At 30.7% G+C, this 14,252-nt stretch overlaps 2 protein-coding genes across 4 annotated transcripts; one reads left to right on the top strand and one right to left on the bottom strand.

The window, feature by feature from the left end:
• Positions 1 to 7,158: 7,158 nt before the first annotated feature.
• On the bottom strand, positions 7,159 to 7,686 carry LOC105033069 (putative invertase inhibitor). Its single transcript, XM_010907720.1, has one exon. The coding sequence runs from the start codon at positions 7,684 to 7,686 to the stop codon at positions 7,159 to 7,161; it is 528 nt and encodes a 175-aa protein (XP_010906022.1).
• A 2,176-nt stretch (positions 7,687 to 9,862) lies between these two features.
• On the top strand, positions 9,863 to 13,492 carry LOC105033059 (uncharacterized). Of its 3 annotated transcripts, XM_073261092.1 has the most exons (5): positions 9,914 to 10,017; positions 10,154 to 10,242; positions 12,512 to 12,613; positions 12,694 to 13,056; positions 13,186 to 13,492. In XM_073261092.1, the coding sequence occupies exons 3-5, from the start codon at positions 12,557 to 12,559 to the stop codon at positions 13,210 to 13,212; spliced, it is 447 nt and encodes a 148-aa protein (XP_073117193.1). In that variant the 5' UTR covers positions 9,914 to 10,017; positions 10,154 to 10,242; positions 12,512 to 12,556; the 3' UTR covers positions 13,213 to 13,492. The 3 variants fall into 3 exon arrangements, with proteins under 3 accessions (XP_019702072.1, XP_073117193.1, XP_073117192.1); XM_019846513.3 differs by lacking the exon at positions 10,154 to 10,242 and having other exon boundaries at positions 9,863 to 10,017; XM_073261091.1 differs by lacking the exon at positions 9,914 to 10,017 and having other exon boundaries at positions 10,032 to 10,242.
• The last annotated feature ends 760 nt before the right edge of the window (positions 13,493 to 14,252 follow it).

Below are 14,252 nucleotides of genomic sequence, written 5' to 3'. Positions count from 1 at the left end.
TCTGAGACTGGATCGGCTCACTGATCCTTTGGGTCAACTAACTCTGTGTCTGGATCAGCTTAATTTAGAATTGGGTCGGCTAAGTGAACACTACCTAAAAATTCAATCTTCTATCTTTTGATATATTTTGAGATTGGATCGACTTAGTCTTCTACTAGGTCGACTCAGTTGGCATGCCAAAGATTCCTAGACAGTCTTTCTTCTCTAATTTGATTTCTAAGTTAGACTTATCTTCTTAATTTGATTTAATCCTTATTAAAATTTTTTGCTAGATGTGTCTAGTCTAGAGTTTTTTCACTGAGTTCTTGAGTGGTGGTTCTTCATTTGGTTGTCAGAAAATACTTAAAAATTATGAGCACTTAGAATTTTAAAACTACACATCCTCATAATAATATTAGTAACTTAACAATTTATACTCAGATACTTTTGTTATCATCAAAATCAAGCTAAGGTCAATAAGAGAGAAATTTCAAATTTGGTAGGAGAGGGGTTTGAAAGGAATTATCGCTCGAGAAAAATTAAAAATGGAATAATAAAATCTTGGAATATTTTTAATTAAGAAATCCATCCCAGATCAAGGAGTTTCAAATCTATTGAGGGAATAATGAATATGGGTCGATTCCTTATAAAGCTATTTTTCTTCAAGAAGCCATGAGTCGACTCGATTTTAAGAGTCAACTCCTTGATATAGAAAATAATTTAAAGAGTTTCAAATCAAGAAAAATTGATCAAAATGAATAGGAATAAATAGAAAGTCAAACCAAGGATCAAGAATAATATTCAACTCAATTTGGGGGATCAAAAATTAATCAATTGTGGGGGGGGGTGTTCCAATAATCAAATCAAATAAGAACAAATTAAGAGAAAACTAGATGAAGTCTCTAAAAGGTGAGATTCAGCTAAGAGATTTTCAAATTCTTAAGGGGTCAAACTATAATGCAATGTAAATCAATAACATCAAGCATGTGATCTTTTATAATTTGATGACTTATCTTGATATTTTTCAAATCAAGCAATTTTTGAAATATTTCAATAGTTATATGTCTTATGAGAATGTCAAAAGTTGATTAGTGAGATTTTCAATCAAATATTTTTAGATGCAAGTAATCTTATTTTAGTTAAGTTTCACAAGTAATATCATGTTATCAAGTGTTTGGGAGCATGCTGAATTTAAAATGAAACTTATGCTTCTTATAATCAAAATGAACCAATATTAAGAGAATATATTCAATCAAGCAATGAAAAATCATCACAATATCATGCATATGTATGAAGCATCAAAATCAATCATTCAACCAAAGTAATATCAGAAAATAGTGATGGTATGATGTGAGAAAGATTTAGCTTTTACTAAACATCATCACCCATCCTTTCAAATTCTAAGCATCCATCCTTTATGAATTTGCTTCTTTCATTTTATTGGATGCTTAGCATACCTGTAATATGACTTTTTAATTTTTGATACCCAAGCCATCTTGGGTTAATTTGAGTTAGAGCACATGGTTTTCTTTGGAACCTAAATTTGTTTAATCAAAGTATGACCATGTCTTTTAATATTACATTCAAAAATTTTATGACCTACTTTATTATATTTAAATACACTATAGAATGATTTTCATGTATAGTTTTACCAAACATATTTTTGATAACTTTTTATTTTCTTGAAAGATTGAAATCAATTTCAGCTTGTTGAAAATAACTTTTTGATTATTCAAAATTATTTGAAGCTTTTGAGAACTCAATATAAATTTATCTGCAAAAGACTTCAATCTTTCAATTTCTTTCTTTTGTTCATCATTTTCATCAATAAAATCTTTCTTTTCTTCATTCATTTCTTTCAAATAATTTTCTTTTTCTTCCACTAAAACTTCTAATTTTTCAAAATTTTCTTTTAATTTAGTATTTTTTTCTATCAATAATCTTTTAGATTTTAAAAATTTTTCTTTTTCTTCAACCAAAACTTTCTTATCCTTCAAAAGTTCTTCTTTTTCCATTAAAATCATATTCTTTTCTTCAGCTAAAGATATATTTAAACTTTTAAGCTCTTTATTTCTCAATCCTATCTTTTTGTATTCATCTATTAACTCATTAAAGATTTTAAATAATTCTTTAAATGTAAAGTCGGAAGAGTTTTCAATATTTATCTTGTCATTTTGAGTCAACCTTCCTCCTCGTTCTTCTTTTCATTACTTTGCTCCCCCTTAATCGATGCTTTCCTTTTTTTTTGTTTCTTCTTTTTTTTTTCTTTTCATCCTCATGAGTCATGAGGCATAAGTTGGGGGGGTGCATTCTTACCCTCTTTGGAGTATGATTTTTCTTCTTGATTTGATTTTTTGTAAGTTGTTTCTAATTTATCCCACACTTGCTTTACTGAAATATAGGAAGAAATTAGATTGAACTCATTTATATCCAAGGAACAATAAAAAATATTCATGACCTTAGCATTTAGTTAGATCATTTCTTTATTATGCTTATTTAATGCATTGAATGTGTGTGAGCCATCGACTTTAATTTTTCATAAATTATAATCATGTACTTGTATAAAAATTTTTATTCTAGCTTTCCAATATATATAATTAAAGCTATTAAAAAGAGGGGGTCTATTTATAGAATAACTTTCAATAAGAAAAGATTCAATTTGGTTTGTCATGATCTTTGATTCTAGACTGCTAAGTCAATAACAAATAATAGAGTACCTGTTCTGATACCAATTATTGATAAAAAAGGTAGCAATCCAAGAGAGAGGGGGGTTGAATTGAGTTCTTTAAAGATTGTAACTAATTCTAAAATTTAGATAAGTATGTGCTTCAAATTAAACTTATTTGAGTGTTTGTAAAAAGTAAACAATATGTGGCAGTAGAATAAGTAGAACTATATAAGAATTAAAATGATATAAGGCATACAAAGTAAGAGAGCAAAAGGCATAAGACAAATACAATAATTTATAGTAGTTCGGTGCAATTCTGTACCAACATCCACTCTCCAAGAGCCCATTAAAATTTTTACTATAATCTTTTTAGTTACAGCGTGTTTATTTTATTCGAGCTCACAAACAAACTTAATTGATTTTTCGGGATCAGCAATCAAAATCTAACACTGATTATTTTTTATGCTCACAATCAACCTAATTAATTTTATAGACTTATCAATTAAAATCTATAAAGTCTAATTCTAGGCTTGGACAGGCCTTTATCCTAAGTTTCTTTCTCCTAAAAAAAATTTATAAAGAAAATAAAATACAAGGATAAGAAATTAGTTCAAAATAAAAATAGAAATGAACTCTTTAAAGTACTGAGAAGTCACTAAAAATTTGCTTTTTAGATGCTTCAACTTCTCCCGAGTGATGCTTGAGAGGATGTAAAAGAAGTTAGAGAAGATTACTCTTGAAAGCTCTTAAAAATCAGTGCTCAACTTTTCTCTTTTTTTCTCTTTTTCAAGAATGTTCAATGAACCTTACTAATTTGAATGTTTTCCTCTTTAATCCCTCTAAATATTTCTTTTCAAATGATTCTTTAGCTTTTAATAGGCTTGGAAGAGGCTTGAAAATGAGTTTTGACTATTGGAGAGCTTGGAGTAGCCATTAGATCCAAAAATTAGTCATTAAAAAAATAACTGTTATTGCTATCGCTGTGAATAGAGTTGACTCCATTTTCAAGTGAGTCAGCTCAATTTGCAGGTGAGTCAGCTTGGATTGAAATCGAGTTGGTTCGATTCTAAAAATATAATTTTCTATCTTCTCTGAGAGAGTCGGCTCAGATTGAAATCGAATCGATTCAGCTCTACTCCAGTCTTCTTCCAACATATCAGAGTCGACTCAAAATCTTTCAAAGTCAGCTCCAAATCTTTCAACTTTATTTTTCTTTATATTTTGGCCTTCCAAAGCTCCAGTCTCTTATAAACTATATTTACTTCTTCTAATTTTATTTACCTTCATAATGAGCCATCCAAACTTGTGAAAATTTATTTTTTTAAGTACTTTGGCTTGGCATCTTAAGAGGATTTATTCTTAAGATAAATTTTTCATAGTGAGCATCTAAAAAATCTTATATCCAATCTTGAAATATATGATTAGTATCATAATTACTTAATGATTATATCCAAAATCCTACATCCTACATCAAAATCAATTATAGAGTCAACCACATTGCTTTCCTTTTCTTCTTATTCTAGTTGGTGATGGGGCTAATATGACTTCAGTTGCACTATCATTTCTTACTCCAACCCATTAATCTAACTTGCTATATTTGACCTTCAATAAGCAGATTTTGTATTTGGGCTCAATAGATTCTGGTTATAAATAGTTCGACTTGTTTAAACCATTTCATAATTGGGTTGAGTTCAAGTTCCAGCTCTTTGAACCATTTAACAAGTTTAACTTATTGAATAATAGGTTCGGGTTGGGTTAAGCATGCTAAGTAGGCTACCTTCTTATGAAATAGGTTAAAATGTTTTATCAGTTATATAGGTAAATAGGTTATATGACTTTATGAGTTAACTAGGTTTCTTGTTTATTAAATATGTTAAGCAAGTTGGGTCAGCTTATTTATTAAATATGGTATGTTCAACTTTCAAATCCTCACCTATTTAATAAATAGATCATATTTAGATTTGAAATTTTTTGATCTGATCCATATTTGACTCAACCCGCATATGACCCAATCTGACCTGATTGCCACCCCTCACTAATAAAAGCAATTTTGAAAAATAATAGATGAATAATGTCTCTATCTCCATACCTATTAAAAGGAAAGGATAGAGAAAATTCAAACCCCCTCCAAAATTCAAATTAGAAAAATCATAAAAAAATCTAAAATACTTAAATTTTTTTTTAAAAGGTGAACTAGATATTTTAAAATTATCTAAGTATGTTAAATATATCTATATATATTAAAGATATCTAAATATAGTATAATATATTTTCATATATCTAAAATTATGTTAGAAAAATAAAATAATATAAAGGTATCGGTTTATAATCCACACATATAAATTATTTATAGAAGAAATTTATTTATCCCTATGCAAATAATTTTAGGGAATCACAAAAATTTTAGGGAAGATTTGAAGCTGCACATGTTGAAATCATCAAAATTTGATGAACATATCTATATATGTTAAATTTAATTAAATATAGTATAAATAAATTTACAAATATCTAAAATTATTTTAGAAAAGTATAATAATAGAAAGGCATCCATTTGTAGTCCCCCCGTAGAAATTATTTTAGAGAAAAACTATTTGTTCCCATGCATTAATTATTTTAAGGACGTGTGGAAATTTTAGGGAATATTTGAAGCCATTCAGTTAGAGTCATCATGTAGAGCCCTCACGCATTGGAAGTTACTAAAAATATCAACATTTATAAGAATCTTCTTAATAATTTTTAAAAAAATTATGTAAAAAAATTTTAATCCACTCATTTAGAAGTTTGTTAGGGAAAGGAAATATTTTAGGAAGCCTACTTCTTAATATTTTTAAGAAGTGTTTATTGAAAGGCATCCATTTATACACCACACAAAGAAATTATTTTTCAAAAATAATTTGTTCATGCATAAATTATTTTAGGAAAGCATGGAAATTTTATGGAATATTTAAAGCTAGATATGTTAAAATTATCTAAGCATATTAAAACATGTCTATATATATTAAAGTAATCTAAATATATTGGAAGTTTGTTTGTAGATATCTAAAATTACTTTAAGAAAATATAATAATAGAAAGATCTCCATTCACAGTCCCCACATAAAAAATTATTTAAGAAAAAAATTATGCCGTCCATGCAAAAATTATTATAGCAAAGTGCAAAATTTATTTTGAAAGTATTTGGCTCTGGACTATATCTAAGAATTGTTCAAACCCATCAACTTGAATGAGTCCATCTGATTGTTGAAGATAAACAAATTCTTTAAGTGCACCTCATGTGCAAGAAGGATGGGAATTATATATATAGACAATTCATTGCATAACCCTTTGAGAGTAGTGTAGTAGGTTGCAATAGAATTATTGCATTCTTTGTGATTTGAGATTGCATGATGAATCTCAAATATCTAAATGGAAGCAGCCAAGAAATAGTAGAGTTGATTTTGCTGTCAGCTATGGAGAAAGGTAAAAGAAAAATTAGGATTGTAAGGTGATGATTCAATGGATGTTATGGCTCTAATACCATATCAAATTTGAGTAAAATATGTGTTGTGTACAAGAGTACAAAGGTCCAGAAAATCATGTTCTCAAGATTTTACTGCAAAAAAGAAAAAGCAAATACACATTGCAGAAACAATCTCTAATACTATTTGATATTATCTAGTATGATATATCGGCTTGAAAATTCTCCGACAATCTTTGATATTCTATGATAAATGGTATCAGCTGTAAATCGATATTCTTTAATGACTACTATGCTAATAGTTTTCACATGCTATATTGGCAAAATTATGCACGGATTCCTTGCGTATATACACTTCTAAATATATGAAATTATATAAATATCTTCGCAAAATTATTTTCTACACATATACCTTTATAAATTTACTTTTTGTACTTATAGCTGTTAAAGATATTTTAGTCATTTCAATTTTAAATGGTTCAGTTCTTACCCGCATTACATGGGTGCATATGCACAAAAAATGGAAAAAGTAGGGTATACATGGAAGTCGAGGGTTTAATATGAGGGCATATATGTGGATAGCAACTTTGCAAGGGCATTCATATAATTTTCATATATATTTAGGGAGATGTATGCTAAAAAAAAATATATTAACTGGATGAATTATTGATAGATCTTATCATCAAACTTTTGCAAATCTAATAATATGCGATGTTGGATGGAAAATACCATAATGATGAAGTAAGATGTTTGTTTATTCCAACCAAAATGGAATAATCAAGAACAAGGACTAGGATGTTCTAATGTTTGCCAATATAGCAAAAATTGAAATATTATTTCACAGCTTATTTTCAATATTTAATAACCACAATCCTAAGCTAATAATATATACCACAAAGATCTAACTAATCTCACAACACCTAATTTAACACATGAAATTTGTCATTCTTATTGATTATTACTTTGGCCTTTTATTCTAGTAGGAGGACTTGAAAATAAAAGGAGGAAAGAAAAAGATAAAAAAGAAACACGGAAGACCATCTAAGGAATATCAATCATTTTAGAAGTACGGTTATGGCCAGAGCAAGAGTGGAGAGCTTTCGTGAATCATCATTCTCTTTGGTCAATGGCGACTTTACTTTCAGCTCTGCAAATCCAGTCTCACAAGTAATACTCACATCTATGGCCGCACTAAGATCGCTGTTCGCATCTAAGTAGTGCTTGGATGTGATGGCACTAATGGCATCATTCAACGTATCAACCAAGCCAGAATACATACTTGAACAATCACTTAAACATTGACTGGTTGCATTGTCTGTTGTCTTCTTCAATAGATTGGAGATCGTCAACTCGGTGCTTGTAGCATTGGCCTTGATCAACTTGGTGGCAATGATAGCCAGTCCCTGGGTGTCAGCTAAGGCGCTTCTAGGATCGGCACTGAGAGTTGCGATGCAGAAGTTGTAGTTGATGTTAGGATTGCTTGCTGCTATTGTCTTACATGTCTCCATGACAGAGGCATTGACAAGAGATAAGCTTTGGTTAAGGGTGAGAAGGAAGCAAAGGAGAGCCACAAAAGCGGTCATTGTTTGTGGAGACGAGGAGATGGGAGAGTTTGTAGAATGGGGATGGGAGAGGATTGTTTTATAGTAAATTTTTGTGATGAAAAAGGAGAGTTTCCATTCCTGGTACTTTTCCATATGTAGATCGAGGAAGATATTAATAGATTTATCCATAAGAAAAAAAAAATACTATATCACTAGTATATCCCAAATTAAAGAGCATTTGGACTTAGAGACAACTTTCTAACATTTATAAAATATTTTCCACCATGCAGAAATATCTGAATTATTCTAGGAAATGTAGGGTCATTTCTTTAGTTATTTAACAAATGCAGAAATTAATTTTTATTGAGACCTATATAAAACACACATTATTTTGGAGATGTAGAAATTTTGGAAAATATTTGAATCCATCCATTTAAATTTCCAATACATCGAAAGCTATTAGAAATATCACATTGGACTCTTCTTAATTGTTTTTGAAAAAAAAAGTTATAAGGAAATTTATTTGAAGCTTTCCATTTAGAAATTTCGTGGACGAAAATTTTTTTTAGAATGCGAGCCTCTTAATTAATTAAAAATATTTTCTTCTACCCAATTTTTAAAATTATTTTAGGAAATACAGAAATCTTATTAATTATTATAGGAAATGTAGAAACTCTTATTAATTTTTTTTATGGAGCCCTATTGGCATGCAAAAAAAAATTTAAAAATATGTATGCCAATCGAGCAAAAAATTCTTAATCATTTTAAGGAATATAGAAACTCTTATTAATTATTTTATGAAATATAGAAACAGTTCTTAATTTTTTTTCCTGAGCTCTATTTAAATTTAACACATGAAAAAATTGAAAATAAATAACCTTCCAGTCAATGTCATGATGATCTAATTAATTGGAAGGGTTAGAATGCTAGTCGATGTCATGGATGGTCATTACTTATTAAATACATTCCAGTTATAAGTTGTTTCTCAATCTATTTTTCAAGAAATTAATAAGAGAAATATATATGGAAATATATAAAATTATTTTAGAAAAAAATTATAATAGAAAGGCATTGATTGATAGTCACCATAAAAAAATTATTATTATTTCTTATCAAAAAATAAGAAATTATTATTGTAAAAAATTATTCATCCACATAAATTATTTTTGAGAAGTACAGATATTTTAGAAAATATTTGAAGCCATCCATTTAGAGTTCCCACATAGTGTCCTCATGCAAATTAGAAATATAGCCATGCACTAAAATCTTCTCAGTTATATTTGAAAAAATTTTTGAAAAAAAAATTATTTGAAGCCATCCGTTTATAAATTTCTTGGAGGAGAAGAATTATTTTAGGAAGCCTACTTCTCTTTTATTTAGAAAATATTTTATTTATGGAGAAATTTCTTACTTATTCTAAAAAATACTGAATCTCTTAGTAATTATTTTAAAAAATACAGAAACTTTTCCTTTTTAATGTTTGCCAAGCCCTATTTAGGAAACATACAAATTATTTTGAGGACGTAGAATTTTTAGAGAATGTTTGAATTCATCCATTTAGAGTCCCCATGCATCGGAAGACGTTAGAAATATCACGAGGAACTAGACTCATCTTAATTACTTCAGGAATAAAGTTATGAGGAAAAATTATTTGAAGTCATCCATTTAGAAATTTCCTAGGGGAAAATTTATTTCGGAAAAACTGCTTCTTAATTATTTTAAAAAATATTTTCTTCTGCTCAGTTATTTTAGGAAATGTAGAAATTTTATTAATTATTTTAGATAATATAGAAACTCTTCTTAATTATTTTATACTAAGCCCTATGAACACGTGAAAAAATCCTCAAAGAATTGCCTTCCAGTCAATCTCACGGTGATCAAAGTGATCACTGGAAGGGTTAGAGTGCCAGTTGATGTCAACGAATGGTTACTAATTACTAAATATATTCCACTTATAATTTATTTCTCGTTCTGTTTTTCAAAAAAAATTATTTATTTTTCTATTATATAAATTTATATTTATATCTTCAATATCTCCTAACTCATCGCTCATGAGTATCGTTCTTACCACTGCGGGAAAAAAAAAGAGAATAGTGACTTTTATTTGGCGATGCTAGATGAAAGCGTAGTAAGTGTGTAAAACGGTGTTGCAAATTAACCGATCAAATCTAACTCTTAACGACGGTTGTTAGCATGATGAAATTTCTTAATCTTAACTACGATTATAAACGTCATCAAAGGTCAGTATTTCAAATTGGACGATGGTGATGAACGTCATCGGACTCCAATCCTCCGCGTCGCCGAACTCCAAGCCCCGTCTGGACTACCCCTGGCTTCCCCTAACCCTGCTCGGTTTCCCAAACCATCGACGTAAGAAGCCTCTCTACTTCTTCTTCATATCCATATCTCCTTCCTCTCCGTCGATTTCTCTTGTTTTCGATCTCCGATCTTTTAGCTACCTTTTATTTTTATTTTTTCTGTTTTTATCTTTATTGATGAAATCTAGGGATTCGATCTGTGAATGAGTGAGATCCTGTTGTGTGAGTTCTCCGATTAGTTGCTACGGACTCAGAATTACTCCGATCTCTTGTTTTGGTGAGGTTTTTCTATTCTTCTGTGGATTTAGAAGATTTATCTTGGATTGATGTTATTATTCTTCTTCCTTTGGTGTTCTTATGCCTGTTTACCTTTGTGGTAGCATCCGATTAGGGCTATTGTGCTCTAGTTCTTTAGTATGCTGAGAGTTCATAGGGCATTTAGGCTATCGAAGCTTGTTTTGGTTTCTATTCTTGGCCGATTGAGTACTTTTTCATTGTTATATTTTATAGATAACAATCAACAATTTTGGAAGATATATGAGACTTCATATTTGAAACATACAGTAAAATTTATTTTGCTATACTCTTTGATTGTGTTTTATATTGACAACAGATTCAATATATGCCTTGATTTCTGAATTTCCATGAACCGAGGTTTCATTTGCTACTTTTAGATGGATATCTGTGGATTTCTATCCTGGTATTAGGAGCCATGCTTGTTTTCCATAAACTATCTTTATGCATTACATGGTTTTTGGACTGTCTAGGTTTAGATTTATGGTTTCTTGATATGACCCTGGGAAAACTCTGATTGGTGGTGTTCTTTTGATGGTTCGGAAGAGTTAAATTGGGGTTTAGTTGTGATGGAACTGTTGTGTTTGACACGATGCAGAGCTGGAGCTATGTAATTACTACTGCTCTATGTTACTTATATAAACTCTTGCGACAGCAGTCAATAGTTTTGTATTTAGAATATTGATGGTGAGCGGTGCATTGGGGTTACTATGGTAATGTTATTATTGCCTTCTAACTCAATTGTATCATACTCCGCCAGTTACTATCACCCACTGACTCAGAAATTTACATTCTCCATTGCACTTTGAAGCTTGAAGAATTAAGAATACTTCTTTTATCCTTTATTAACCAAAATATTTTATGCTTATGCATTTGACTTACAGATCCCAATTCCTACATACATTGTCATTCTTTAACAAAATTCACCACTATTGATTTCAGTGCTAGCAGTCTTTATTTGCATCATCTCATTATTGTAGTTAATATTTTTATTTACTCTAATTAAATGTCCATGTATTTTTCATGTAATTGTGTTGCATGGAACATATATTGCTTCATGCTCTGTTTGTGCGGTACATATTGAATATAATGATAAACCTAATTATTTGGGTCTAATTGATATTTGCTTTACAAATCCATATTTGCAAATCATTTATATTCAGGATCACGTCCATTATCATCCCAAGCTGTTCCAGATCTTGTTTACGAGTAGCTTCCATGTTTTAGTCTTTTTCTGCCTTGGTGTGATCTGAGCTCTTCTACCTGTTGGGACTTCCCCAGATTTTAGCTGCACATACCCATACCTCTTCATTTGATTCTTCATTATATTTACTCACCTATAGTTACTTCCAGGCTCTTGCTATTCGGCATGCACATGTAGTTTTCGCCTATAAGCTGATCCAAGAATGTCTCACTCTGTATCCATATTAACTTTGATTATCTTTGTAATTTTCTCTTACATTGCACTTATTTTTTTAATCTTTTGGAAGCTTGATGGTGCCAATTGATGTCACGGATGTGGGTCTAAGAGCCTGTAGTTGGTTCAAGCCAATGTCCACTAGCTACATTGTACATTTACATAATGAATATTTAAGAAACTATCCTTGTCCAATAGGGGAGGTGTTCTGAATAAGGGGGTTTTTGTCACATTGAAAGCATTGAATGTTGGGATTCTGTACAGTGTTGGAAAAGAATGTGTTTACTTATGTTGATACGGTTTCTAATCTACCCATATCCTTGGGTAGCCGAAGAAAATAGATTCGGATTGTATCTTTCACACCAAAGAATGATTGATCTTCTTTCATGATGTGGACATTTTATGTTATCAGGCATCACAAAAATTTGTTCTAGATAGCTAATTGTCTAATAGTATGATGTATGATGAATTGCATTAGAATTGTAAAATTAGAAATTATTACTTCGGGTATAATTTTCAAAGACATGATTTTATAAGATACATGCAAGGTGTCAATGCTCATGAAGCCAATATTTGACTTGTATCTCTTGTATTGGAGTATCTTCCTTTTTTTAAAAAAAAAAATTTGGTGAGAATGCTCTTGCAGGAGCATAATACATCCTTGTGGCTACAAGAAGGCACTAGTCTTCCAGAACCTTATTTTAAGACTTAATTACAAATGATAAAAGCCTCATCCAAGTCAATATCTCCTGCTCTATATTGTATAATGATATATCTTGTATCATATATCATATATTGGATCATATATTATATAACATATACTTTTTTTCTATAGATAGAAGAGCATGGGAGGGGCCCCGGTAAGGTTGAGTTCTATAGAATGACTCATATGCATCGAGGTGGTAGCTTTGTACAAGAGGAGTCCAGAGAACTAATCGTATGTATTGATTTATTTATTAAATAATTTATATTATAATTTTTTATTATTAATATATAGATCTGTTCTTTAATATATAGGATAGGGCAATCACACTTATTGCAGAGCGTATCAGCGAGTCATCATCATCTGCGGAGTGCAGTAGCGTCGAGGACCAGGTGTTTACTAAGCTTATGGGACCAGAGCATTATGGCAGAATAAGAGATTATGGAGTTGGAGTTATCCCCACTCAGTTATCTGCAGTGAGCAGATATACTCAAGAGTGTAGACAGAACAACAGCACTGCAGAGGTCCATAGGCTAGAGACACAGATACAGGAGATGAGTCAGAGACATTACTTACAGATAGAGGAGCTAAGACGGAGCTATCAGACAGAGATCGTGTCATTGAGGACTCAGATGGATCAGATTACATCTTTTTTATGTGGTTTTGCCTCGCATCAGGTAATTAGCTATATATGATTTTTAGATTTTATATTATTTTCATGTATATCTTTATTGTATAGGCTTTATGAGTTGTATGTACTAATTTCTATATTCTCTACTTAGTAAGCTTTTTTCTATTCCTTACAGGGTCCCAATACTTTCAGTAGTCGCTGAGATGATGATACCATGCACAAGTGATAGATCTCCCCCTTTTTTTTTAGAATGGGTTCTACTTGAATTCCCTCTTGTTCAGTTTGAGCTTTTAGTTTAGGGCTTATAATTTTGGTTTCATTTATTATGGGTTCTTTTGGGTGTAGCTTCGAGGTAATCCGGGTCTAGGCATGATGGATATGGTGGTTTGTTATGATTGATTAATAGATATCCTTTTAAGAGCATATCTTTCTCTTTTGAACTTCGAACTGAATGAAATGGATTTTATTTTATTTACTTCAAATGGCCTGAGCGATTGTCGGTTTTATGATAGATCATGCACAAATTATGTTGTCCATTTAGATTTTTTGGGTGGTTGAAGATCTTAGAATGCTGGTATCTTCTTTTAGCTTTTATTATGGTAATCATCTCCCACCTGGTATAAGCTTTCTATTTGGGTTACATCTTATATCCAACAGACTGGCAACATCTGCTTTATGTAAAGTATGTTCAGTCCGACGTTTCATTTGGTTGCTAAAACAATCTCTTCTTGCTGATCTATTATGATGCATAGGTTGGATTTTATCATTTGCTATTGGATTGTTATTTTGCCGTTGATCAAGCCTCAGTGGTTGCCGATATTCTGTGATGTGATGTTGCAGGGTCTTTTTTTTTATAATTTTTTTGGTGTCTGTGTGTGTGTGTGTGTATTAGGGGATGGGGGTGGTGTTTACAAGAAATTTATATTCTTTACATTTTCTAGCTTCTATCATGCAGCTTGTAATGGTGGAGCTGGAAATATTTTGAACAGTGTTTATGCATCGTTCATTGATTTTGCTGATGAAATTGGAAGTTTTTTTGCTTTATTATGCTATGGTGATTCATGCAAACGAACTTGTAATGTTATAGCATCACAGCCAGGTTAAGATTTCGATCATATGTTGATGAAATTGGATTCCTTTGTTTTGTCGATATTGGCTGCTTTACTGCTTCTAAAGCAGATGACCTTTCAGGGAGCTCCACTTGTGTTGAATCACATTTTTTATTTGAAATAACAACGAAAC

This window comes from Elaeis guineensis, chromosome 7 (assembly GCF_000442705.2).
Source record: "Elaeis guineensis isolate ETL-2024a chromosome 7, EG11, whole genome shotgun sequence".
NCBI lineage: Eukaryota > Viridiplantae > Streptophyta > Magnoliopsida > Arecales > Arecaceae > Elaeis > Elaeis guineensis.
This window is presented reverse-complemented; position numbering and strand designations above follow the sequence as displayed.

Coding starts and splice junctions, on each gene's coding strand:
- LOC105033059 (XM_019846513.3), top strand. CDS start 12,557: ATGACTCATATGCATCGAGGTGGTAGCTTTGTACAAGAGGAGTCCAGA. Junction 12,614..12,693: donor AGGAGTCCAGAGAACTAATC/GTATGTATTGAT, acceptor TTTAATATATAG/GATAGGGCAATCACACTTAT. Junction 13,057..13,185: donor GTGGTTTTGCCTCGCATCAG/GTAATTAGCTAT, acceptor TATTCCTTACAG/GGTCCCAATACTTTCAGTAG.
- LOC105033069 (XM_010907720.1), bottom strand. CDS start 7,686: ATGACCGCTTTTGTGGCTCTCCTTTGCTTCCTTCTCACCCTTAACCAA.